Source organism: Panthera uncia (assembly GCF_023721935.1).
Source record: "Panthera uncia isolate 11264 chromosome C1 unlocalized genomic scaffold, Puncia_PCG_1.0 HiC_scaffold_4, whole genome shotgun sequence".
NCBI lineage: Eukaryota > Metazoa > Chordata > Mammalia > Carnivora > Felidae > Panthera > Panthera uncia.
In genome coordinates, this window is record NW_026057585.1 from 89,286,635 (window position 1) to 89,312,256 (window position 25,622).

General features: G+C 53.1%; 1 protein-coding gene across 4 annotated transcripts in view; it reads left to right on the forward strand.

The window, feature by feature from the left end:
* The window catches only part of ECE1 (endothelin converting enzyme 1), a 111,996-nt gene that overhangs the window by 75,825 nt on the left and 10,549 nt on the right, over window positions 1-25,622 (forward strand). For all 4 annotated transcript variants that reach the window (XM_049617883.1, XM_049617880.1, XM_049617882.1 and 1 more), the window contains 10 exons: window positions 3,776-3,897; window positions 5,617-5,763; window positions 6,871-6,936; window positions 7,974-8,165; window positions 14,091-14,233; window positions 15,517-15,631; window positions 20,183-20,293; window positions 21,550-21,648; window positions 22,143-22,220; window positions 23,734-23,837. In XM_049617883.1, the coding sequence (XP_049473840.1) occupies window positions 3,776-3,897; window positions 5,617-5,763; window positions 6,871-6,936; window positions 7,974-8,165; window positions 14,091-14,233; window positions 15,517-15,631; window positions 20,183-20,293; window positions 21,550-21,648; window positions 22,143-22,220; window positions 23,734-23,837 (1,177 nt within the window). The remainder of the gene's footprint in view (window positions 1-3,775; window positions 3,898-5,616; window positions 5,764-6,870; window positions 6,937-7,973; window positions 8,166-14,090; window positions 14,234-15,516; window positions 15,632-20,182; window positions 20,294-21,549; window positions 21,649-22,142; window positions 22,221-23,733; window positions 23,838-25,622) is intronic.

A 25,622-nucleotide genomic window follows, 5' to 3' on the forward strand; every position in this document is an offset into this window, starting at 1 on the left:
CATACTCCAACTGCTTCTCGCCCCTTCTCTGCTGTCGTCCCAGCCCAAGCCCTCACCATCGCTCACCTCGTCTGTTGCAGTGGCCTGCCACCTGGCCGTCTTGCTTCACCTCTGTTTCCCCAGTGCCTTCCAGGTCATACGTGCCCCACGGGAGAGGATGAAAGAGAGGAGAGGGGAGAGGGTGCTGAGGGTTGTCCCAGTGGGCTCCATGAACCAGAGGGAGGCAGGGGGAGCCATGGAGGAGCTGGACCTTCTCCCAGAGCTCCTGCCCCAGCCGGTGTCACTGTGGGAATACAGGGGATGTGAATGCCGATTCCTGGTGAGGCCTGTGCCCCTGGCCCTTCCTGCCACACCTGCCTCATTTCCTGCCTGTGCCAGTCTCCATCAGGCACTGACCTCATCGCCCTCTCGGCGCCCAGGTACGGCATCCTTCCTCATCAGACAGACACTGGGCTCGGTTCTCCCAGCAAATACTGCTGGGTGCTACTCTGTGCCCTCCTCTGAGTTCAGGCGAGGAAACGGACAAGTAGGATGCAAACTAGTGGGTGAAGCGGCCCAAGCACAGGCCCCCGTGTCCCCGCCACATTGAGCTCAGCCTTCAGCCCAGAGTTCGGGCAAGGGGTTCCCTGGGGCCTCCCCCGCCATCCTTTCTCAGGGCCTCCTGTCCTCATAGCGTTTGCCCTCCGTGTGGTCAGATGCTTTGTGATCATCTCATTGCTGTCTGTCTCACCTACCAGCCTACAGGCCTTCTTTGGACAGACGCGTATCCGCGTGGTCTGCTGCACTCTCCCCCCAGCCCGACAGCCACCAAACCATAGGAACTCAATAAACATTTGTGAAAAAACAAGTGAATGTGAGATCCAGGGTGTGGAGCTCAGAGGAAGGAAGTTTGAACTCATTAGGGGCAGCCTCTCAGCAAAGGAGAGCGGGAGGGTGTGTGTGCCTGAAGCACACATTCTGTCCGCCTGGCGATAATGCAGAGAAAGATGGGCACCTGGAGCTCTCTAGAATGAGCACAGCCAGGCTGTTCCTCTGGAGCCTTTCTTTGGGCCTCTTATCTCAGTGGCCTTGGTGCAGCAGGGGAGGGAGATGCCAGGCCCTCTCATTGGCCAGAGTACACAGAGCACACTCCCCCATCACCGACCCTGGCATTTCAGGGTCACGGCCAGAGCCACATATGGAAGATGAGACGCTACTTTCGGGCTCTGGCAAGCAATGATGATTCTTTTGCTTTCCCTTCTAACAGCCCAGCTGCTGGGAGGCATTGTCATAGAAACAAGGCTTCTGGGGGGGTGGGTGGACACCCCCCTTTTGCTTTCCCTGAAGTTCTGCTTCCTGAGTCTGAGGAGCAGGGAGAGGTCCAGCTCTCCCCATTTCTGCCCTCCCCTCCGGAAGGCTTCCTTTCGTGCTCCAGAAGGGAATAGGGACGCGCAGGTGTTTCTAGGCTTCAGCGGCATGGCAGGCTGTGGCTTCCAGGGCTGTGTGGACCCTCCACAGCCCCTCGTCACTCAGGCCCCTGGACCACTGTCTCTCTCAGGGTTCTGTCTCTGCATCTCCCTTCAGACTAGCTCAGGCTGGTCCCATGCCTTCTTCAGGGCCATCACCCTGACTTCAGCAAGATGGGGGTTGATGCTCTCTGACCAGAGAAAACCGTGGTGCTGGTTATGGTAAGAATTGGGGGGAGGGCAGGTGGGCTTTTGCAACAGGGCTGGGAGAGCCAAAGTGACCCACGCTGAAAGTCAAGTCAGGAGCTGACGGGTGCCCCCTGCACCACAGGCCGCTCCAAATGGATATCTTTTCTCTAGATAGCATGCCCTTGTGCGCCTCTCGTATTTCCCCAAAATCTCCAATTCCGTCCAAACCCAAGGCTCTTTCCCCTCATTTCTACCTGGTGAATAACTTCTTACCTTTAAAAGAACCAGCTCGGGGAGCCTGGCTGGCTTAGTCCGTGGAACATACACCTGATCTAGGGGTTGTCAGTTCGAGCCCCACAGTGGGTGTAGAGCCTACTAAAAAAATTGTTTTTAATATTTTTTTATTGTTTTTTACACTTATTGATTTTTTGAGAGATAGAGCACAAATTGGGGAGGGGCAGAGAGAGGAGACACAGGATCCGAAGCAGGCTCCAGGCTCCGAGCTGTCAGCACAGAGCCCGACAAGGGGCTCAAAATCACAAACCGTGAGATCATGACCTGAGCTGAAGTTGGACGCTTAACCGACTGAGCCACCCAGGTGCCCCTAAAAAATATTTTTAATAAAAAATAAATAAAAGAACTGGCTTAGAGCTAGAGTCCCCCTGACCCGACCTCACCCCACCAAAGGGTGTGAATTTTCTTTGGGCTCCATAGCCATTTGCATTAACCAAAGCACCTCCGTGTCTCCCGGTCATTTCTTTGCTTGGCTGTGTTCACTACTAGACCATGAACTCCCTGGAGGCAGAGACTACCTGGGTCCTATTCATGTCTGTAAAACCGGAGCCAAGCCCAGTGCCTGGCACTCAATAGGTGCTCCATGTTGGGGCCTTCACGAAAGAACGTCTCCAGAGAGGCTCCACAGGAAAGATGGCGTCCGGGAGAGGCCTTGAAGGGTGTAGGATTTTGACAGTGTCCCATACAGGGGGCCAAGGGGACGTTTTTCTTCATGTGTTTTCTTGTCTGTTATCGGTGTCGTCATACTAGAAAGGAAGAAGCACGGGGACGGGGACATTGTCTTTTGTGTCCCCGAAGCTTGTGCAGTACCTAGCACAGAGTGAGCATCTAGCATCTATTTAGTGGATGAGTGGATAAGGTTCTGCCAGAAAAGTCTTCATGGAGGAGGTGGGGCTTGGGGGAGTCTTTGAAGGAAGCAAGAGAAGGAGTTTCTGGGTCCAGGAGAAGTGAATTTGAAATGAGGAAAGGTGACTGTGGAGCAGTGAGGAAGGGGTTCCCCAGGGAGGCAGCAAAGTGGACAGACAGAATTGAGGGGGTCAGGGACCCAGGCGTTGTCTGGAGCAGGGCTCTGAGATGAAGGCTCAGGCATGGGAGCTCCGGCAGGTAGTAGGTCCTTCACGACCTGAACAGCAGGACGTGGTCACCTTCCCTGGGTATAAGCAGGGCCCTGCCCTGTGCTGGTGCACGTACAGGAGTGTGGCCCTCGGCAGGCGGCTCCTGGACCGGGACACTGAGGACAGGGAGAGGGGGACCAAGGTCTCCCAGGCGTCCCGGTGTAAGGATAGAGGTGCTAACTGTTGAGTTGGGAAGAGACACGGCAAAAGCACTCTGCGTGAACTGTAAATCTGATGAACAGCCTGGACCCTCAGGGGAGAAAGGGAGACGGAAACTCCTAGGGAATGAGGCCTTGGAAGCTTCCATTCAGCTCCAGGCTTTATCCCAAGAGAAGTCATCTGGGATCTGAAAACCAAGACAGGCCTCTGTCCCACACACCAGGCGGGGGTGTCTGGGCCACGTGTTAGCCAGCAGGGAAAGCAGGGTGTCCTTCTGGGTGGCCCATGCCGCCAGCCTAGGGACATGTCTGCGAACCTGCCTGGCAGACAGGGAGACACATGGTATGCTTTTCTTATTTGCACTCAGCAAAAATTAGGAAGCACCTCATTTCCCAGGATCTGCCCAGGGGCAGTCATATACCCGCTGTGACTGAGTCTTTGTGGCTACCCGACAGGGAGAAGTCCTAGGTCTTTTTACAGCTGAGAACACCGAGGCTCTGAGAAGGACTCCCTCAGTGCTACCCACTGAGCAACTGAGGGCGTGTTGCAAACTGCTATCCCTTGTCATTCCAGAAAATTCCACAGCCAGTGTGAGCGAGGCAGAAAGGAAGGCCCAAGTATACTACCGTGCATGTATGAATGAAACCAGGATCGAGGAGCTTAAGGCCAAGCCCCTGATGGAGCTGATTGAGAAGGTGAGTTCTTGGGAGCCACCTGCCTCTGCCCCTCTGGCTGCCACCCCAGCTCTCAGGTACCACTGGGGCCTGGCGACCTCACATCTCCAACCACCGCACCCAGCTGGACTGTAGAACCTGTCGGGGCTGAGTGTGTCTGGGTGTGTGTGTGTGTGTGTGTGTGTGTGTGTGTGTGTGCGCGTGCACGTGCTCATGTGTACGCATGCGTCTCTGTGGGTGGGGATATCTGTATTTGTGTCAGGGTACGCGTCAGCACCTGTTGTGGATGTGTGCCACACGTATGTATGCCTCTCTGCATCTGTGTGCGGGATGGGGGCCGTATTTGTAGAAAAAGCATTTCTCTACCTTGTTGCTTCCCTTTCCGCAGAGGGTGTGTTTTTGTGAAGAGGGGTATGTTCCAGAAGGACCAACTGAAAGTCTCAGATCTGAAGCAGAACCCCCTCCTCCCCCCGCCCCAGGGCACCTGGGTGGCTCAGTTGGTTGAGCGTCTGACTCTTGATTTCCGCTCGGGTCGTGATCCCAGGTAGTGGGCTCAAGCCTTGTCAGCTCCGTGCTGAGTGTGAAACCTGCTTCAGATTCTCTCCCTCTGCCCCTCTCCCCACTCTCTTTCTCTCTCTTAAAAAAAAAAAAAAAGAAGAAGAAGAAGAACCCTCTCCTCCCCCGTGAGGAGGGCCCCAGTTACCCCAGGCCTCCCATTCTCTCACGGGGGAGGACTCTTTCTTGCTGGGCACCTCCCAGTCAGCCTTGGATGGACTCTGCAGGGGCTGCCTATGACTGGCCAGGCTGCCTGACACCCACAGAGGGTGGCCATGGATGTTTTCCAGCTGTCTCATGCTCCCTCAGGGCCCCGCCTCCTGGCTTGGCTCTGAGAAGTCATTGCAGCAGGATGGGGAGCTGTGGACACCGGAGACCAGACAGTCCTCCCCTCTGGCACTGGTCCCACATGCCAGTGTGTGCCAAGCCAGAGACACCGAGGAGGTTACAAAATCCCATCTCCGGGGCACCTGGCTGGCTCAGTTGGTAGAGCATGCGACTCTTGATCTCGGGGTCGTGAGTTTGAGCCCTGTGTTGGGTATAGACAAAACTCCCAGGGGCACCTGGGTGGCTCAGTCGGTTAGGCATCTGACCTCGGCTCAGGTCATGGTCTCACGGTTCGTGAGTTTGAGCCCTGCGTCGGGCTCTGCACTGACAGTGTGGAGCCTGCCTGGGATTCTCTCTCTCATGCTCTAAATAAATAAATAAGTAAATAAGTAAATAAATAAATAAATAAATAAATAAACAAGTAAACTTAAAAAAAAAAAAAAAAAAGAGTCCAAGCTTTGAGAGACACTAGAGATCATGGCTTTATCAACCTTTTTAAAAATACAGAGACTTTTTTTTCCATAGGCACAATTGAATTTTGTGCACAAGTGAATCCACATGAGTCAGTATTCAAAAAGTGAACAGGGTGTGGGAGAAGTCTCCTTTCCATCCCCGTCCCCAAGAGAGCAGCTGCCACGTGGATTCATTGCTCGCTCATTTAGGGCAAATCTCGTTCCACCCAGCATCTCCTGTTGCTGGTCAGACACTCGACGAAGACCATCCCTTTCATTTGCTCTTGAGGCTCAGAGAGGTCAGATGACTGCTCCGGGTCACGGACCAAGTCCGTGGCAGGAGCAGAATTCACACCCGGGTCTCCTGCCACCTCTTCACCTCCCCCTTCCCTCTCTCTGCCCGCAGCTAGGGGGCTGGAACATCACAGGTCCCTGGGACAAGGACAACTTCCAGGACACCCTGCAGGTGGTCACCTCCCACTACCGCACGTCTCCCTTCTTCTCTGTCTACGTCAGTGCCGACTCCAAGAATTCCAACAGCAACGTGATCCAGGTGAGCTGGCCTGGGTCCCCAGGAAGACGAATGGGCATGTTTTGCATTTAACCTGTTCTGAGTTTTGCAAGGGCCGGAGTAGGGGCAGACTTGCCCTGGGCGACAGGCCTCTGGTTTCTGAGCCTGGATTATTTCTGGAGACTCTGAACCGTGAGATTTTTGTCGGCAACAAGTCACGAAAGAGCAGGCTGCCGTCCTCGGGTAGGTGGGGTCAGTGCAGCACAGACGGGTCTCCGGGGTTCTGATCGGTCACCGTGGGCCCCCAGAGTGATGCCAACTCCTGGACACAGCTAAAGCCACCTCCCGGTTCCCTCACCTCAGCCTCCGCCCTTTGTGGCTCTGCTTGGAATGGCTTGGAGTCCCTCTCTTCCTGCCGGAGCCTGCCCTGGACTTTGTATCGGCACCCCCAGGGAAGCCCTGGCCCTGATCTGCCCACCCTCAAATGAGGAAGCGAGGAGCCCAGGCTGGGGGCCGTGAAGGCCAAGTTCCCATCCAGTTCTGCCTCTCACTCAGCATGTGGCCTCGGGCAAGTGCCTCAACTGCTCTGAGCTGCAGTTTCCTTCTCAATCAAATGAACTGTAACAACACCTCCTCTAGGCTCTGAGAGTTGCTATCAGGAACTGACCCTCCCCTACCTGCCAGACCCTCAGCACGTCCTCCCCTGGCTCTCTCCTTTGAGTCCTCATTCCAGCTCTGAGGGCTAGGTATTATTTCCCCTATTCTCCATGCGAAGAACCTAAGGACCAGAAAGGTTCAGTGACTTGACTAAGGCTACAGGGGTCTTAACCACTGCACCGTCTTGGGAAGTGTCTAATTAAGTAGAAGCCATGCCAAGCTTGGCCATGGCCAAGCCTAAGAGGTGTTTAGAGGGAGGGTGGCTCTAGCCCTTCGGAAGGGCCCAGAATCCCCGTGTCCGGGCAGCTATGCAGCCAGACATGTGTCTGTTCCCACGCCGGCTGGCCCCACCCCAGAGGGGTCCTCCGCTACCAGCTCCTGCTCTGGCTGGGACCCAGGCCGGTCCTGTGTTGCCATGTGCCAGCTGTCCCCACAGCAGGCGGTGTGTATGTGTGACAGGAGACCCCCTCTCACTCCTGCCTTTCTCTCCAGGTGGACCAGTCTGGCCTGGGCTTACCCTCAAGGGACTATTACCTGAACAAAACTGAAAACGAGAAGGTGAGTGTGCTTCTTCTTCAGAGAGAGTGGCTCCCAGCCCACGCCCTGTGACATTTTACCCTCTCAGTGTCCCCTCCACATCACACCTGTGCGGGTCTTTGAAGCTGGAGTTGCACTGACGGAATCAGTTATCTGATGGATGATAGGCAATCCCTGGCAGAAACAGACTGGCTGTTTCCCATTCAGGCATCGTGGGCACAATAGGCAGGGGATGGGCAGGTGTCTTTTGTCCCCACTGTAGAGCAAGACAGCAGTAATGGCCATGGCCATCTGTGGGTGCTAAGCCTCTTATATACTTACCTCTTCCCCCGCCCCCTCAGTAACCCCGCAGATACAGAACGTCTCTGAACTTCATTCATCTCATCTGCCATGTGGGTATTATTTTTACCTTGCCTTTTATAGAGGAGAGAGCAAGGCCCAGAGATGCTAAGTGACCCACCCAAGGTCACAGAGGGGTGAGGCTGAGATTCACATCCAGACCAGCTAACTCCAAAACCCATGCCTCTCATGATGTCCCGGAGAAACCTCGTCTGTGGTTCATCATGTCTCCATTCATCCTGCCCACTTGTATTGGGCGTGCACCTACCAAGTGCCTGATGCTGGGGGGAGAGTGGGGACTGAGACAGTCATGGTCCCCGCTTAGAGTCTAGCAGGGGAGGCAGACGTTAATGAACTAACCACCCAGTTGGAGGCATAATGACAAATTGTGATAGCTCAAGGGTGAGCTGAGAAAGTCGAACACGGGAACCTAATTTGGATCTGGGGACATGGTAGAGGAGGGCAGCTCAGAAAAAGTGTGTTGTAAGAACCGAAGGATGGTCTGTGGGTAGCTTTCCCGTGATGGGCGTCCGAGCGGGAGTGTGGGTGGGGAACAGCAGGGTCCCCCACCCACTCGAGCACCTGAGGGCTTCGTCCCGAGTTCCGTGGGCAGCCGCTCTGCGGACTTCCCGCACTGGGCTGGCCCTGCCCCACCCGCCACCCGTGTCCAGCGTGCAGCAGGTGACACGACTGATAGACTGCGGGTGCTGGGCCCACAGGTGCTGACGGGATACCTGAACTACATGGTCCAGCTGGGGAAGCTGCTGGGTGGAGGGGACGAGGCCACCATCCGGCCCCAGATGCAACAGATTCTGGACTTTGAGACGGCACTGGCCAACATCACCATCCCCCAGGAGAAGCGCCGGGACGAGGAGCTCATCTACCACAAAGTGACAGCTGCCGAATTGCAGGTAACGTGAGCTCCGGTTGACGTGGAGCCCGGGGGAGGCGCAGGGCTTCAGGACGTAGGGTGCTGGGCTGAGGCTTTTATACCCACTTCATCAAGTCCCCAGAACAACCCTAAGGAGCAAGGATGGTTGTCACCCCAGTTCACAGATGGGAAAACTGAGGCTCAGAGAGGCTAAGTTATCTGCTGAAGGCCACACAGCTTTTCTGTAACAACAGCATTTACCTGGGGAGGCTCTGTGGTCATAACGATAATAGCTCACACTGATTGGGCATTTCCATGCTCAAGCCCCAGTCACATCGAGCCTGGTGTATATACAGCAAACAATAGACCTGAGAGGTGGGTTCTGTAGTCACTTCTCCCTTTTCCAAGCCAGGAGGTTAAGTGACATGTTCAAGTCCCTGAGGCTCCCTGAGTGCCAGGGGAGCTGGACATTGGACTCACGCGTGGCTCATGGCATCTGTTCTTGACCACGATCCCTGGCAACCTCCTGGAGGTGAGAGGGGGTTTCTCTCTGTCACCGGGTGTAACCCATTGGAAAGCAAGTGGCCCCTCTGCTGAAGGCTGCCCCCTGGTGGCTCCTTGAGGCTTGCAGGTGGTGAGTTGACTGCCAGTTCCGTCTTCCCAGTTCACCGTGTGTTGGCGTCTGGCTTTATCCCAGGTCCCCAGGGTCGCAGAGGAATCAGCAAGGTGGCCTTGGCCAGTCTTCCTGTTTCCTGCCATTGCCTAGGAAGCCTCGGTGAGGCCTGCTTCTCCGCTGGGGAGGGTGACTAGGCCAGTGTGTAGGGGTTGCACCGAGATGTCTCCTCCGTCCTTGTCTACCTTGACCAGCCAGGTCCCGCCCACCCATTGGAGTTGGCTCATGCCTCTCTTTTCAGAAAGAACACCTCGGTCCCTACCCTTTTTCACCCTCCATTCCTTGCTCTGACAGGTATAGGGCCACCGTCAGGGCCTTGCTCTGGAAGTACTTCCAGGGTAGAGAGGAACACCAACCAGGAAGCGGTCCCAGACTCCCTGCTGAGTGCTCTGGGTGAAAGAAGGAGGGCACTAGGACCCGAGTAAGGGGAAGTCAGGGAAGGTGAGTGGGATGTGTGGGCAAGAGCAGCACCAGGCCGACAGGGTGTCCCAGGTGGAGATACAGCTCAGGCAAAGCTGGGGATGAAGGTGAGAGAGTCTCTTCTGGGTGCCAGCTGCCCTTTGGGTCCCCGGAGGAGCTGGCATCGGGGTGAGTGGTGTGCGTGGGTTGTTACAGAGATCAGCAACCTGTGTCGGGGACCATCTGGCACCGTGTTGCCACTCTGAGGTCCGGAGGTCAACGGAGATGCTGTCTGTGCAGTGATTGGGTTTGCTCCAGCTGTCCGCTTCTCAACGCAAGAAGGGCCCCAGCAGCAGCCCAGCCCCCCACGGTGGCCATAATGCCAACCGACCACCCCCAGGGAAGCAGAGGAGACACGGTAGCCCTGAGCACATCTGCCCCAGCGTGGCTTCCGGGCTCTACCCCAGGGCACCTTATAACATTGCGTTTGCTCTGATCTTCGAGCAAGACAGGAAAGGCTTTTCCTCCCCCGCTGCTGCAGAGCCCTCCACGTAGGGGAGGACTTTAGCAGAGGTACAGGCCCTGGGCTTGGAGTCAGAAGACTGCTCTGGCCCAGCCCCACTAGGAGCTGTGTGACCTTGGGCAAGTCACAAGACCCCCATGTGAGCCTTTTGTTTCCTTCCTCACTCATTCACACCTGCTTTATTCCAGAACACAAGAGACAAATGAGAGGCAGCCCCTGTCCCCATAAGGTGGACTGGTTCTTTAGTCACAGAGTTCTTTGAGAACAAATTGAAAACTCTGGAGTGTCTCCCAGGGGAACAGGGCATGTGTGCATATTAAAAAATTATGTCTAGCATTTAAAGATTAAGTCCTGGAGCCCTGAAACCTAGTATCCTCCAAAAGAATCTCTTCCTGGCCTGCCCACAGGGTTTAAGAGGATGAGATGAGGCAAAGGATGAGATTTCATTTTGTAAGCTCATGTGCACAATTCAAATGTACTGTAGTAATCATTATTCGTGTTATTCCTTTGTTGTTGATGATGCCAGCCCACGTCTCTAACACTAAACCAATTTGATTTATTCCAGCCTTGGACAGAGAATGCCTTGCTATTCCCTGGTAGCTGGAAATTTGGTTTTCTTCCTACACCCCAGGTGACTCAGGGAAAGGTGTGCCAGCCTTCACAGTATGTGTCCAGGCTAACCCCACCAGAATAGAGTGGTTCCAGGCCAGCCCCCATCAGAGTCTGAATTCAGAGCCACGAATCAGACATCCTTCTGTTCCTTCTCTGGGGGCCTGAGGCCCTTCTCATTCCTTTCTAAGACCTTCCATATCAGAAGTTGTTTGAGGGGTGCCTGGGTGGCTCAGTTGGTTAAGCGTCCGACTCTTAGTTTCAGCTCAGGTTGTGATCTCACAGTTGCATGAATTCGAGCCCTGCACCGGGCTCTGCGCTAACAGCATGAAGCCTTCTTGGGATTCTGTCTCTCTCCCTCTCTGCCCCTCCCCTGCTCGCGCTCTCTCTCTCTCTCTCTCTCTCCCTCTCTCAAAATAAATAAACTTAAAAATTAAAAATAAGAAAAAGTTGTTTGAGCATGAGTCCTGTCCTCTGCTCTAAATTCTCCAGCTGAGATCATGTCTGATAGCATCTTCCTTTTCTCTCTTATTTTGCAAGCCTACTTGAGCTGGCTGGTTGGTGACCAGCAGTACTCTTTGGCTGCAGGTTTGGAAAATAGAGCTGACTGGTGTGCCCCAAAGGATTTGAGTCACAAGTGGAATGTCCCAGTCAGTTAAAACAGCCATCTCTATGGATACAGATCTAGGCACACATGTTTAAATTAGGCGTTCACTAAAGCAAGATTGAAAATGTGAAAATTCTGTTCAACACACACCTTATCTGGAGTTATGGGAATTTGCTTGCACGGAACACCTGCTCTCCCTGACGAAACAGGCGTGTGTCAAGTGCACAGGGATTTATCACCACCTGATGTCTGTACCCTGATTAGAATGTTCCAGTCTCCTGCAGTTTGTGAAGCTCTCATTCATTGTGTAAACAATGACATTTTGTAAACCTGGTGAATTTCCCAGGCGTCTTTGTCAGCAGATCATGCAGGCAGGTGTCTCTAAGCGTTGAGCCCTATTTGACCGTCTCACCTGGACACCTCCCAGTTTTGCAGCCACAGAAATTGTTAAAGAGAAGCCCCAGAGGTTACCTGCCTAGGGGATTCTTGCCAGAGAGAAAGAGTTAATGGACAAGCTAGGGAGAAAGGCAGCTCAGGTTTAAAGAGCAGGCCATCCCCACGAGGTACAGAGCAACCAACCACGGTGAGGTGGGGGGGGTGGTGCAGAATGTTGTCCCCATTTTATTTGTATTTATATTTGTGTTGGGGGGGCCATTTTAGAGAAAAGCTACAGAACGGCTTGAGGTCCCAGAACAAGTTCATGGTGAGGACTCTGATCCGTGTCTCCTCTTGGAGTCGGGTGGGCAGGGATGTGCGGGAGCCCGCCGGGCACGCCTCTTTGGAATCCTGTCTAGAGCATCTCTGACAAAAACCACCGAGGGAGTTTGTGGTAGGTCCTGATGCCACTATGAATCGCCTCCCTGCCCTCCAAGAGCTGGCACACCGCTGCCTGTGGGAGCTGCCCTCTTCTGTCCTCGGAGGTCCTTATTCCCCAAGAGCTGAGTTGCCCTTTGAAACCGGAGAGACGAGGGAGCCTAGATTTTAGACCTGAACACACTAGCTAACTACGTGAACTCAGAAAGGTCACCTTAGCTCATCTGCAAAGTCAGCATCTGTTAAGGGGAGGGCTTTATGACTGCTTTCTCACTGAGGGTATCGTAGGTAGTTACCAACAGGTTATAGGTTCATCTGATGTTGTAGATTGATTTTACATTGTACATTATTGATCGATTTTACCATATGAAGGCCGATTGTAATGTGTCTCCTGCAGCCTTTGTCTTCAGTTCTGCCCTTTTGCAAGGGAACAGAGAACAGAATTTATTATCCTTCAAGCCCAGGCCCACGCTTGGGAGACCTTGAGAATGATTACAATAGTTAATATCGATTGAGTGCTTGTTAAGTGCTGGCTACCATTCTCTGTGACTGACACATATCAGCACTTTTGCTGTATAACACAGTATATGTTTGCATCTTGTAAAATTACAGGGCGGAAAAGTAAGAACAACAGGTCGTGTGGGAGAAATAGGACTTAGAGCGTTCCAGGGCCCTGCAGTTTATGAAGCTCTCATTAATTGTATAAACAACTCCAATTAGATTCAAAAGTTGTGCCACTTGAAAGACATCACGCTAAGTGAAACAAACCAGTCACAGAGACAAATACTGTATGGTTCCACTTACATGAGGTAGCGAGAGCCGCCAAATTCATAGAGACAAAAAGTAGAATAATGGTTACTGGGGGCCCAGTAGGGAGGGAACTAGGGGGGATTCTTGTTTAATAGGTGCAGAGTTTCAGTTTTGCAAGATGGAATCTGGAGATGGACGGTGATGGTACTTAATGTCGCTGAACTGCATGCTTAAAAATGGGTTTGATGGTAAACTTCATGTTTGTGTATTTGACCACAGTTAAACCCAGAAGTTGTGCAAGTCTGTAACCAAAACAATAACTGGAACCTGGAGAGAGCTCAGCACGCCTGGAGGCTGCCTGGCGGGCAGTGGAGGAAGGCTGCTGTGGGCACAGAGACCGCGCAGGCGGATGGGCTCTGCGCAGTGGGGGCTGCTGCCGCTAGGCGGGCTGAGAGCAGGCTACCTGCTCGAAGCTGGAAGTTACTGGAAGCCGGAGTGCAGAGGGAGCTCTGGCATCGGCCATCGTTTTAAATGATCTTACGGGCACCTGGGTGGCTCAGTTGGTCAAGCATCCGACTCCTGGTTTAGGTTCAGGTCATGATCCCAGGGTTGCAAGGTGGAGGCCCGTGTCGGGCTCTGTGCTGAGGGTGGAGCCTGCTTAGGATTGTCTCTCTCTCTCTCCCCCACCCCCCGGCCTCTCTCCCCCGCTCATGCACTCTCTCTCTCTCTCTCTAAACAATAAAAATAAATAAAAATAAATGATCGTAAAATAGAGCTGACCAGCCAGCCTCCTGTGCATCAGCAGAGCTGGGGGCTTTTCCTTTCTCGCTGGAGGTTGTCAGTCTAAGCTTATTTTTTCAGATCCCGTGCCCAAGAAAAATCACCCGTGGCCCGAAGCATTTGCACATTTTACTGCTATCATTCTCGAATTTACCGGTCGTATAGCCTAATCACCTAGTAATTGGTATTATGGAAGTGCATGTTGAATGGAACAGACAGCATTAATCTGTTTAATCCTTACACTAACCCCATGGCGTGAGTTCTGTTATGATGAGGAGATCCCTTTTCAGACGAGACCCCGAGGCACAGAGTGGTTCATCCACTTACTCAAGGTTACACAGCTAGTAAGTAAGAGAGCTGGAATACGAACCCAGGTGGTTTGGCTCTGGACGCTACAGAGCTTTCCGTTATAGGCCCGTCTGGGCTCAGTTTCTTCATCGATACACTGGGGACAGTGGCGCCTCCCACCTAGGCCTCTCATGAGGTCCCGCTGAGAGAAGACGTGTGAGTCGTTTGCAGTGGTACCTGGCACAGGAGGGGCTTGCAGAATGGTAGCTACTGCTGCTGTCACTGTGTCCCCTTTATTCCATCCCAGCTCCATTTCAAGTTGAAGTTGGTGTTTGGCTCCTTAGAATTCTGTCGAGAGCATCTCTGACGAAAGCCAGAGACCTCAGTTCGACATCTGCACAGGGCGCTGTCCGTGCCCAGCTCTTCGGAGGCATGGTGCCGCCTTCCTCGGAAGAGCACCCTGGAGCCTTGGGCGTGGAGGAGAAACAGCCCAGCCAGAGTCACACGGTCTCTTCCCTTCCAGGCCTTGGCGCCAGCCATCAACTGGCTGCCCTTTCTCAACACCATCTTCTACCCTGTGGAGATCAATGAGTCCGAGCCTGTTGTTGTCTACGACAAGGAGTACCTGGGGCAGGTCTCCACCCTCATCAACAACACAGACAAATGGTAAGGGACGGCCAGGCAGCCCTTGGGGTCACACCCTCCCGCTGCCCCGCTGTCCTCTTCTCCCGCCAGATAGGTGTGGCCAGCGGGTGACAGACTGACTCAGGAGCGTGGGCCCTGGGGAGAGGCAGCCCTTCAAATCCCAGCCCCTCCCCCACCAGCTCTGTCCCCTTGGGCAAGTTTCTCGCCCTCGCCTGGTTCATGCTCCGCATCATAAAATGGGGCTGGAAACAGCACCTACCTGGTGAGGATATGCCAGAGCCGAGTGAGGGTATGACTTGGGATGGGGCTCAGTGAATGTTCGCTCATATTTGTAGTTAATACTTCTGATTTTTTTTAATTTTAAAGATTCGTTGGAGAGGTTTTTGAAAACTACAGAAAAAATAGAAAAAACTTAAACTTACCCAAACACTGCTGTTGATTCTATGGGGTGTGTGTGTGTGTGTGTGTGTGTGTGTGCGTGCACGCACGTGTGTGAGGGAGAGAGAGGTGAATTTTCTAATACATGGTTCCTTTTTTCCCCATTGTTGTGACCACATGTGTAATCTGCTTTTCTCTTGACCTTTGTCAAGAGCATTTTCCCCACGTTATCCCGCACTCTCTGTGGACCTCATTCTTCACGGCTGCACAGTATTCCACCAAGTATACATATGATTATTTACTCAACCCTTCCCCTATTGTCAGACATTTAGGTTGGTTCCAGTTTGAGGCTAGATGCTCACCGTTGTGAACATCTCTTTGTACCAAGGTGGCTTCTTTGCAAAGGTGACAAAAGCCACAGAGGATTCTCTGTGCCCTGAGGGAGGGGGCAGTGAGCTCTTTCACGCAGACCATGGCGGGGCTGGCCAGAGCTTCCTTTCCTGCCCCTCCTATTCTTAGGGCCCCTTCCCTGACGCTGGCCCTCTGGCCGGGACATCTCCAAGCTGGGGACATGGCAGCCTCCTCCCTGCTCCAGCCCAGCAGTACACAGCATCCAGGGGGCATCTCCATGCTGCCCTTCCACAGCTTCCAGACAAAAAGCAGCTATGCAACAAGCGTGTATTGAGGACGTGTGATGTACAAATCACCTCACTAGGCACTGAGGGGTTTTCAAAAGAGGACCCAGGCTCTGCCTTGAAGAGCTGACATTCCCTGTTAGTGACCAGTAACCTGCCAGACTGGGGCAGGTGGGGGAAAGAGCCTGCTAGCTGAAGGCCGGTTCTGAGCGCCCCCTAAAGGTCAGTGGGGGAAGTGCTGTGGTGCTCTCAGCTCTGGGCCCTTCTGAGCGGTCTGATCTCTTGCCCCAGCCTGCTCAACAACTACATGATCTGGAACCTGGTGCGGAAGACAAGTTCCTTCCTTGATCAGCGCTTTCAGGACGCCGACGAGAAGTTCATGGAAGTCATGTACGGGACCAAGAAGGTGAGCCTCTGTGACTGCATTCCTATGCACGTGCTGAGTACCTACTGTGTGCCAGGCCCTGGGTTGGAGGCTCTTGTGACCTTAGTGTCCTCTAGGGCCGTGGAACTCATGAGGGAGGATCTAAGCTAGCTGGGGATGGACAGAAGCTTCCAGAAGGAGATGATTACATCCAATCTCAAAGGGTAAAGAGGAATCTTAGAGAGTTAGCTACTTTACGGCAAAAGGTGGCTTCTGTTTTCTTCCTTCCAACTCCTTCTCAATGCTGGTGATAATAAACACTTTCCTGTAACTCCAGTGATCTTAATATCCCTATGAGGTGGGTGTGATCATCATCCCCATTTTATACAGGGGACCTCCAGTAATACTGCTGCTTCTCCATAAACATAAAACACTCGGTGCAGCACCTGGTTCGTGGTAAGTCCGCACATGTGTTCACTGCTGTCATGCTCCCTGGCCCCGAGGGCCCATTCTTCCAGAGGTCCCAGGGCTCCAGGACCCTCACTCCCCCCCTCTCAGGGCCCCACCCTAGGTGGGAAGTTTCCCAGACACTTCCACTTTTTCCCCAAGGAGGTCACCCTCTCATTCATGTAGCCCACAGACATGTATTCATAGGACATGAGTCCCTTGTGGGAACACAGAGACAAGTGAGGTGGCATCTGTGCCCCAAGAGCCCACATCGTGAGGTCCTCATATGTGCTGATGGGACGCACACCAAGTCAGGGCCCCAGGGAGGTGCCCCAGCCATAGACCAATAGAGGGCGAGGCGCTAAGCTTGCCCAGTGCACCCACCCAGGACAGCAGCTAACAAGACCCCAGGGGACGGGCAGAGCTGGCTCCGGCCGCCCTGCCCCCACGGCCCTTCCTAGAGTCCAATGTAGTGGACAGAGCCGGATAAGGGCTGGCAGAGAATGATGGGATGTGGGTGCTGGCCTCCGGTCCTAGAGTTCATCCTGGGAAGAGTTCTCCTTTTCTTTACCCTCCCCATATATACCCACCTCTGGCAGGAAGGGGACGGAAGGAGAGGGTGGCTGGGAACAGGCCCTGCTCCTGACAAGAGGGGCCTCTGAGGGCACCAAAGGACCTCAGCTATGAGAGCCACGTGGCCCTGCAGAGAAGGACCAGGGGAAGGATTGGCTGCTTTGCTCAGCTGACCCGCCTTCCTGCTCCACCTGTACCTACCTTGGACCGGCCCTGGTGAGCCCTGGGTCACAGACATGACGAGACATGGACTCTGTCCCCTGGAGCACTTGGCTTCCCACGGGACTTTATTCAGGAAGGGTCTGACCAGGACTGGGGATGGCAGTTACAGAGATGCCTCTGTGTGGGGATCATGTACCTGCATCATTGCTTACCCACTGGGTACAGATGAGGAAACAGGCTCTAGGTGGTGAAGGGTTTCCCAAGTCACCCAGCAAGGAGGCAGCCAAACTCCAATTCAAACCCAGCTCTGGATGATGGTGACATCTTGGCACTTTCAGCCACTCACTGATGCTAACGATGATCATCAGAATAATAAAAGACATCATTACTAGATGTTGCCTTTTGTAGGCATTATGTCACCAAGTTCCTATAACAGCTCTGTGTGTTCAGAACTATTCTCATCAGCCCATTTTATAGATAAAGAAACTGAGGCTCCATGAGGGGAAAGGACGATTCAAAGTCACACAGCTCATTAGTGGCGAGTGGGTTCTCAAACCTAGCACAGTTGATTCCACAGCCCCCACCCGAACTCTGCTCCACTCAGCCTCTGCTCTGCAGAAGCCAGAAGTCAAAATTGAGCTTCCTGGTGGTTGCCAGGGGCTGGGGGCAGGGAGGCGGGCATGGGGAGTTGTTCAATGGGTAGTTGTTCAATGGGTGTGAAGTTTCACATTTGCAAGATGAAAAGTTCTGGAGATTGGTTGCACAGCAATGTGAATATGCTTAGCACCACTGACCTATACACTTAAAGCAGCTAGAATGGTAAATCTTCTGTGTATTTTACCACGATAGGTAGGTAGGTAGGTAGGTAGGTAGATAGATACATAGATACATAGGGAGAGCTTCCCTGGGCGAGTCTCAGAGTGCAAGGTGCTGCTCTAATCAGTGGGATGCTAAGAGCTGGTGGAGCCCAGAAAGGCTTTGCCAGAAGCCAGGGCAACTGGGAGCCCCTAGAGGTGGGAGGCTGTGAGCCAGGGTCACGATATGCCCCATGCATGGTATACGGAAACAGCACAGAACTTTGGTCAGAAGATCTGTGTTTGAAATGCTTCTTCTAACCACACAGCCTTGGGCAAATCACTTCATTGGAGCAGAAGACTCAGTCTTCCCAAATGTAAAAAGGAATACTTAATCCCTGCCCTGCCCTACTGACCAGGGCACCGTCTGGGATCACACAAAGGTATTCCCACAAAGTCTGTCCTAAAGGCTAAAGCACTCCACACCCTGCTTGTCTGCAAAGAGGAGCACAGAACCTGCCTCGTGGGGTTATTATGAGGATTATATGAGCTGTGGCCCACATTATGAGGATTATATGAGCTACGGCCCACACCCGATAAACACTCAGCTGGCACACACTAGTCTTGCTGCCATTGTTGCTGTTATTATGTGTCTGTCTCTCCCACTGGGTGCTCTGGGTGTTTCTATTGAGCCCCTCGAAGGCAGAGCTCACGGCTGATTCGCCTCTAGGTTCCAAGCACCTAGCGCTCTCAGGGTGCAAAAGAACTGCCCGGAGAGCACTGGGCATGTGAATGAATGAGTGAGTGAATGAATGAATGGGTTTATGCAAAAGCTCTCCTGAGAAGGCAGTAAGACTCAGCCCCTGACTCAGCCATCAGGGCCTAGGGCCCCCACTCCCAGAGCCTGGGAGTTCGAGTCCCCCTCCCCCCCGGTCCTGACCTTCTGCGTGGGTGGCCTCGGCCAGATGTGGCCACAGCCATGTCCAGCTGTGGGAGGGCACAGCATCTAAATGGACACATGGGTGGGAAAGCTTAAAAGGACTTGGGCCACTCAACTTGTGGAAGGCTGAGATGCCTTTTACTTCCTCCCCTTCTTCCTTCTTTCCTGGAAGAAATTTCTTTAAGGTAGAATTTACGTACCGTAAAATGAACGGGGTACACGAAGTACACAGTGTAGCGAGTTTTGACAAATGAAGTCGCCCATGTAACCAGCACCCAATCGAGATAGAGAACATTCCTGTCACCCACTTATCCAGTGTCCTTGGAACAGAAGGTTCCTTCAGTCCCCCAAGTGGGTGTGGACAGGTGTGGGTGGGATTGCACACTGTGGGCTCTTTCATGTCTGGCTGCTTTTGCTCAGCTAATGGCTGTGAAATGCCTCCATATTGTGTGTCACGCTCCTTCCGGTTGCCAAGTAGTGTGCTGTTGTATAAAAATACCACATTTTGTTTACCCGTCTGCCTGTTGGTGGGCATTTGCTTGTTTTCAGTTGGAAAACTATCATGAAGCAGGCTGCCCCAAGCCTGGTGGTTGTTACCACCTGTTCTTCAGGGTCAGGAGGCCACATGAGGGATTTACACGAGCAGGGTGAGCAGGGCCACCACTCATGATCATGGGGACCATGCACAGCCAGCAGGCTGCAGGGGCAGGAGAGCAAGCGGGGCTCGAACCAGCGTGGGTGTGCTTCCCCTGAGCTCTGTGGGGCTACAGCCTAAGGCCACCCATTTCCAGCTCCCCATAGGTGCCCTGGGGGCTGGTGGGCTGGTGGGCTGGCAGGCTTGTGGGCAAGACCATGGGCTACCAAGGCATGTGCGTCCTGCAGCATCACTGTGCTGGTCCTTCCTCTAGGAAGCTTTAAATGGGGTTGGGTCCTGGAGCGTCTGGGTGGCCCAGCCGGTTAAGCGTCCGCCTTCGGGTCAGGTCATGATCTCACAGTTCGTGGGCTTGAGCCCCGCATCTGGCTCTGTGCTGACAGCTCAGAGCCTGGAGCTGCTTTGGATTCTGTGTCTCCCTCTCTCTCTGCCTCTCCCCCACTCATACTCTGTCTCTCTCTCTCTCTCTCTCAAAAAATAAACAAACATTAAAAAAGAAAATGGGGTTGGGTCTGGCCTTCTGGGAAGGTTTTCCTATTGCACAAGAATAGACACAGTAATTTCTCAAGTCTTTGCCACCAGGATTCTTAGCCTCCCCCAAGGGGCAGGGCGAGGTAGGGGTGGGGGGTGGGGCGTGCGAGCAGGCATGTCAGAGTTCTGTCACTGTAACACCCCTCGCTCGCTGTGGGACCTTGGACCGGCGACTTCCCCTTGCAGAGTTTCTGTGTCTGTTTCCTCATCTGTCAAGGCCCACATCCCTGCCTTCCATGTTCGTTCTGATGGCTCCTTAAGATCCCATTTATGACATGCTGTACACAGAGCCTGGCATTCAGGAAATCATAGATGGCGGCGATGAGGAATATTCTGTGGCCTCTTGATCTAGTGCCTAAAATAACTTCCACTGCGTCAGAAAAGGTCTCCTGGAGGTTCTGGAAGGAAGCAGCCCCAGCCGCTGCTGCCTCCTGGACGGACAAGGGTTGGGAAGAAGGACAGGACCAAGTAACCCCTGTCCCTTGTGTTTCCAGACCTGTCTTCCCCGGTGGAAGTTCTGCGTGAGCGACACAGAGAACAACTTGGGCTTCGCCCTGGGCCCTATGTTTGTCAAAGCGACCTTTGCGGAGGACAGCAAGAGCATAGTGAGTGCCTCGTCTTGCACACAGGCTGTGACATCGCACCTGCTCTAGCCCTTCGTGAACCGGACAGCCCACACTTCTGTCTGCTCTGGACCTTTCCTACTCCGGGCCAGGGCTCCAGCCTTGACTCAAAGTTCCTGTTTTCTGAAGGCTTGAATGCCGGGAGTTATTTGGGATAGCTCTGTAATGGAGTGGCAGGCACTGTAGCCGTATTGCCCTTTAACCCTGCAAGGCCATGCCAGCCATCCCTGCCTCTACCTCCAAGGGGAACGAGGGGCCCAACGAGCTGGTGTTGGCAGAGCAGCTCTGGCCTGGAGGGTGACATTTTTCTTACCCTGTGGGTGACGGGTTTGTTCTGGACACGCAGAGGAACATCATGGCTAGGTGTGTGAAGACGGCCGGGCCCCAGTCCAGATCCTGGATCCATCACCTCCTGGTGGGGTGACTTGGGACAGTTTTTCTCCCTTCACCGTTAACTTGGTAGTGGGGCTGTCCGTCCCGCACGCAAAACAAGGGCTCAGTGAGTGGTAGCTATCATATTATTATTATTATGTTATTGTTACAGTTTTTGTTCCTGATTTTAATTATGTAGGTATTATCTGCAGTCAGATGTTAGCAAAGGGAGACTCCCATTCCTTAGGCGACTCGACTCGCCTGTGAGCAGCTGATACAGAATCTTCGTCTAGTTCTGTCAGCCGTCAGCCCCTCTGCTCTTTCTGCCGCACGACTTCCTCCCCCTGCTCTAGCATCTTTGACCTCCGGGTCTGCCTGTGACATTATCGCCCTCAAGAGAAGCTGGTCATCTCCAGCCTGAGCACAGCATTTCTGAGACTGCTTCTCAGAACTCGGGTTCTGTAGATTTTAAAACCCATTCCATCAATAAAGAAATCCGGTGGGCCAGTAAGTCTGAGAAAGACTAATAAGACTTTTACACTCTCCAGAAGAACCACGGTGCATGTTGTATGCCAAAGGTTCTGAAAAGTCCTGCAGAGGAGAGACTTTTCCAGCTTCCCCAAAGCTTGTCCTACGCATATTTGGCCACGGAGCTCTGTTTATGGAGGTCCAGTCTTGTCCTGCAGGACTTCAGTGTTCTGAGGAACAAGGTTGGGGAAGTGGCTGAGGCTCCCCTTCTTCGTCCAGCACTCACAGCTTGAGGTTTTGAGCTGTGATCCGAGTTTCGACTCTGGCCCGGGGCCTCCCTTCTGCCTGGGGTGTCTGTCCAGTGCCCGGCCCTCACTGGTCAGCTTCTCTCTCCTCAGGCCAGCGAGATAATCCTAGAGATCAAGAAGGCATTTGAGGAAAGCCTGAACACACTGAAGTGGATGGATGAGGACACTCGGAGATCAGCCAAGGAGAAGGTGAGGCTGGCCCGGTGCCTGAAGGGATGGCTGAGGCTTCCCGCCCGTGGGGCCACAGCCACGGACAGAGGAGGGTGCGTAAAGGGGGACCAGTCCCAGCTAGTAAGCCCGGCGTGGACGCTGTCCTGCCCTCAGGGGGTGAACAGTCCAGCAGGAGGGAGGGACAGCCTTGACCACATGATTGCATTAATAACTGTGTAAAAACAGACCGTGTTGAGCATGTGAGAGAAAAATGCAGGGAGATGTGACATGTCTAACGAAGAGGGAGGGACTTGATAGAGTCCAGTGGGGGACAGCCAGCAAAGGCTTCCCTTGGGACGTGACATTTAAGCAGAGGGCCAAAGGGTAAGTAGAAGTCGGGCAAGAGAGGAACATTTCCAGAAAGAGATGTGGAAACCCCAAGCAGGAGGACCTGCCCGTGTCCCTTTGGTCCAGAGCCTGAGGCCAGCCAGCCCTGCTGAGCGCTCAGTGTCCACCATATCTCTCCTGTCTAGGCAGACGCAATCTACAACATGATAGGCTACCCCAACTTCATCATGGACCCCAAGGAGCTCGACAAAGTGTTCAATGACGTGAGTGGCTCCCACCCTGCCCCCTTGCGTTCCCAAATGCCCCTGGAGGTCCGCAGTTGGGGACGAGCAGAGGCAGGCTGGGTCCAGGTGGGATGCTGGAGGCACCTTGACCGTCAGGACATCTCAAGATGCGGTGGTGGGAGGTGTGGGGATGGGTTCTCTGCTCCTCCCCTCCTGGGCCCGCCTCCCCCGAGCCTCTGTCAGTCAGTGCCCAGCCCTCAGTGCCAAATGGTGCCACGTGCCCTGCCAGACACTCCATTTCATGGGCAGCTCCATTGAATGAGTGGGAATCATGGAGGTGAGCAGACCCTGGAAGGGACAGACAGAATCGATGCCCCTAAAATATCAGGGAGCCCCTCATACCACCTTTTCCTTCCCAGGCCCCCAAGTTGCCTCCTCTCCCCAGGGGCCTCCCCCACCCTCCCAGAAAAACCTGGACCTCATTTGGACCTTAAATGCTAATGGGAAAGAGGAAGCATGAATCCCAAATGCACATTTAAGCTTAAATGAGGCAACAGGGGTGCTTGATATATTCCTGGGAGTTGGAACTTTTGGCAGGTCATTCCTTTAAATGGATTGTATTTCTGCCCTGAAAGATAGTTTTATATCTTTTTGTGATTGAAATTTGTGAATTCAGGCATTTTTGCAATTATAGTAACCTCTCATCATGGCTCTATTTAAAACCCAAGAATATTAAAACTACTTCTGAGAATATGGGACTGACTCATTCTGCAGCGTGTTTCCTTCAGAATAATTTAAGATGCCCCAGGGTGTCACAACACAGGATCCGGAGGCTCTTGCGGACAGCCCACAGGATCAGAGTCCTGTCCCCAGGGCCCCAGCGTCTTACCAGAGCCCTGACGAGAAGCCAGAAAGCCCTGGAGCCGATCTGAGGGAGAACCTTGCCCCCTGAAAAGAGCTGAAAGGCTGGGCTGAGTGCTAAGGAAAACGTGCAGTGATGCCTGTCCCCTGACATGTCAGAGACAGATCCCGGCTTGATTCATGTGCTATCCAGAGTGGTAGCTACAAGCCACTGCTGTTTAATTAATTAAAATCGAAACACATTAACATTTAATTAAATGTAAAAGTCACACTAGCCACGTTTGAAATGCTCACATGTGGCTGGTATCTACCATACTGGATAACGCAGGCATAGAACATGTCCCTCGTCATGGATTGGACATCACTGGAGGGATTTCCTGCCTAAGGCCCAGGCGCTGCTGCAGGCCATGATACTGCTTGGTCTTGAGCGGTCCTGGTGAAGTTCTTACCGTGTCCTCGAAAGGGAGAGGGGAGGGTGCCGGGCCCCAGCAGGGTCAGGGCCAAGGCAGGAAGCCACCAAGCCTGCAGTCCCGAGCCCTCCATTCCATCCTCTGACCTGTGGACCAATCCCTTAACCTCGTGGGGTCTCAGCTTCCTCAGTTTTAGAAGAAGGGGTTTGCCTTTCGAGGAGCTGGGGGGCCTCCTGGCCTGGGTACGCTCTGATCTTGTGATTTCGCTTCGTCTTGTCCAGTACACGGCAGTTCCGGACCTCTACTTCGAGAATGCCATGCGGTTTTTCAACTTCTCCTGGAGGGTCACTGCTGACCAGCTCAGGAAAGCTCCCAACAGAGACCAGTGAGTCCCTGGGCCTTGCTGGGAGGAAGTAGCTCCCAGAACACAGGGTGCTCTGGGCTGAGCTTGCCTTTGTCGCACATGCACCACGTGCCCACCGTGACTCTCCTAAGTGCCGTCTGAGGAGTGGGTACCGTGGTTTTCCCACTTTTCAGATGCAGAGACCAGGGACCAAGGAAGTGTGCTCGGCCAGGAGCTGGGACTGGCCCAGGTCTGTGTGCCCCTGGTGCCCAGCCTGTTGGCAGAGTAGTGGCCTCTAGACTTGAGCGGGCCCGGCCTCACGTCCTGGTTCCACAGCTTCAGTGTTTAGAGCCTTTGCCTTGTTATCTGCAGATAAGATGGGAGGAGCCCATGGACAGTCAAGTGTGAGAACTTCGCAGGAGTGTCTGGCCCAGAGGAGGCCCTTGGTTAGGGAGGATTCCAGACGGGCCCCCAACAGCTGTGGTTCCCAAACCTCACTGCATATCAGGACCCTCTGGGGAAGTTGTGTGTGTGTGTGTGTGTGTGTGTGTGTGTGTGTGTGTGTTTTCCTGAGGAAGGTTTTTTTTTTTTTTTTAATGTTTATTTGTGAGAGGGAGACTGCGCATACGCACGTGGGAGGGGCAGAGAGAGAGGGAGACAGAGGATTCCAAAGGGACTCTGCGCTGACAGCAGAGAGCCCGATATGGTATTCGAACTCACGAACCGTGAGATCATAACCTGAGCCGAAACCAAGAGTTGGACGTTCAACCCACTGAGCCACCCAGGCGCCCCTCCTGGGGAAGTTTTTTTAAATACAGCTTTCGCCTGGACCTCAAACCTTCTTAAAATAATCTGGAATGAGCTCTGGCATCTGTCATTTTTTGAGCAGTCTCCTTGGGAAAATCTTCTGTTGTCAACGCAGCTCTAGTTCTCAAAATAAGCTCCCTCCACGCCGAAAACATTTTGCAGAATAAATCTTACCAAGGTGGAAGCAACTTCTCTTTGCCTCTGGTGCCCCCTCGTGGCCAACCGAGGTTTGAACATCTCTGTTTCCTCTGTCTCCAGACTATGGCACAGATACTGCCACAAGGTTCCGAATTTATCTGAAGTCTTTAATTTAACTTAAAATTTATCATTTAAATTCTGCCTCCTGCCCGTTCATGTAACCATGTGTTTTTAAAAAATATGAATTTTCAATTTCCCAGTATCTTTCCATGGCCTCAGTTACCCACCAACACATCTCTGTGGCACTTACCTGGAGGAGACAGAGTGAACTGTCTAAGCTCTTGGAGAAAACGTCCTTCCTGTCTCACTCTGCTCCTTTTTTTTTTTTAAGTTTATTTATTTTGAGAGAGAGAGAGCACGAGCGCCTCAGTGGGGGAGGGCAGAGAGAGGGAGAGAGTGAATCCCAAGCCGACTCCACATTGTCAGCGCAGAGCCTGATGCAGGACTCGAACTCACAAACCGTGAGATCATGACCTGAGCTGAAACCAAGAGTTGGACACAACCAACTGACTCAGGCACCCCAGCACTCCACTCCTTACTGAACTCCCCCCCCCACCCATACCAGAAAAATTATCAAGTGGACAGATGTTTCTACCACTAGGTTCCCTTCTACATTCTTTGTTTTTAAATTTTTTTTTAGGTTTTATTTTTTTAACTAATTGTACACCCAACATAGGGCTTGAACTCACAACCCCGAGATCAAGAGTTGCACGCTCCACCCACTGAGCCAGCCAGGCACTCTGCCCCACTTCTACACTCTTGAAAAATTATTGGACCCCAAAGAGTCATTTTTGTATGGCGATTATATCAACTTATTATAAA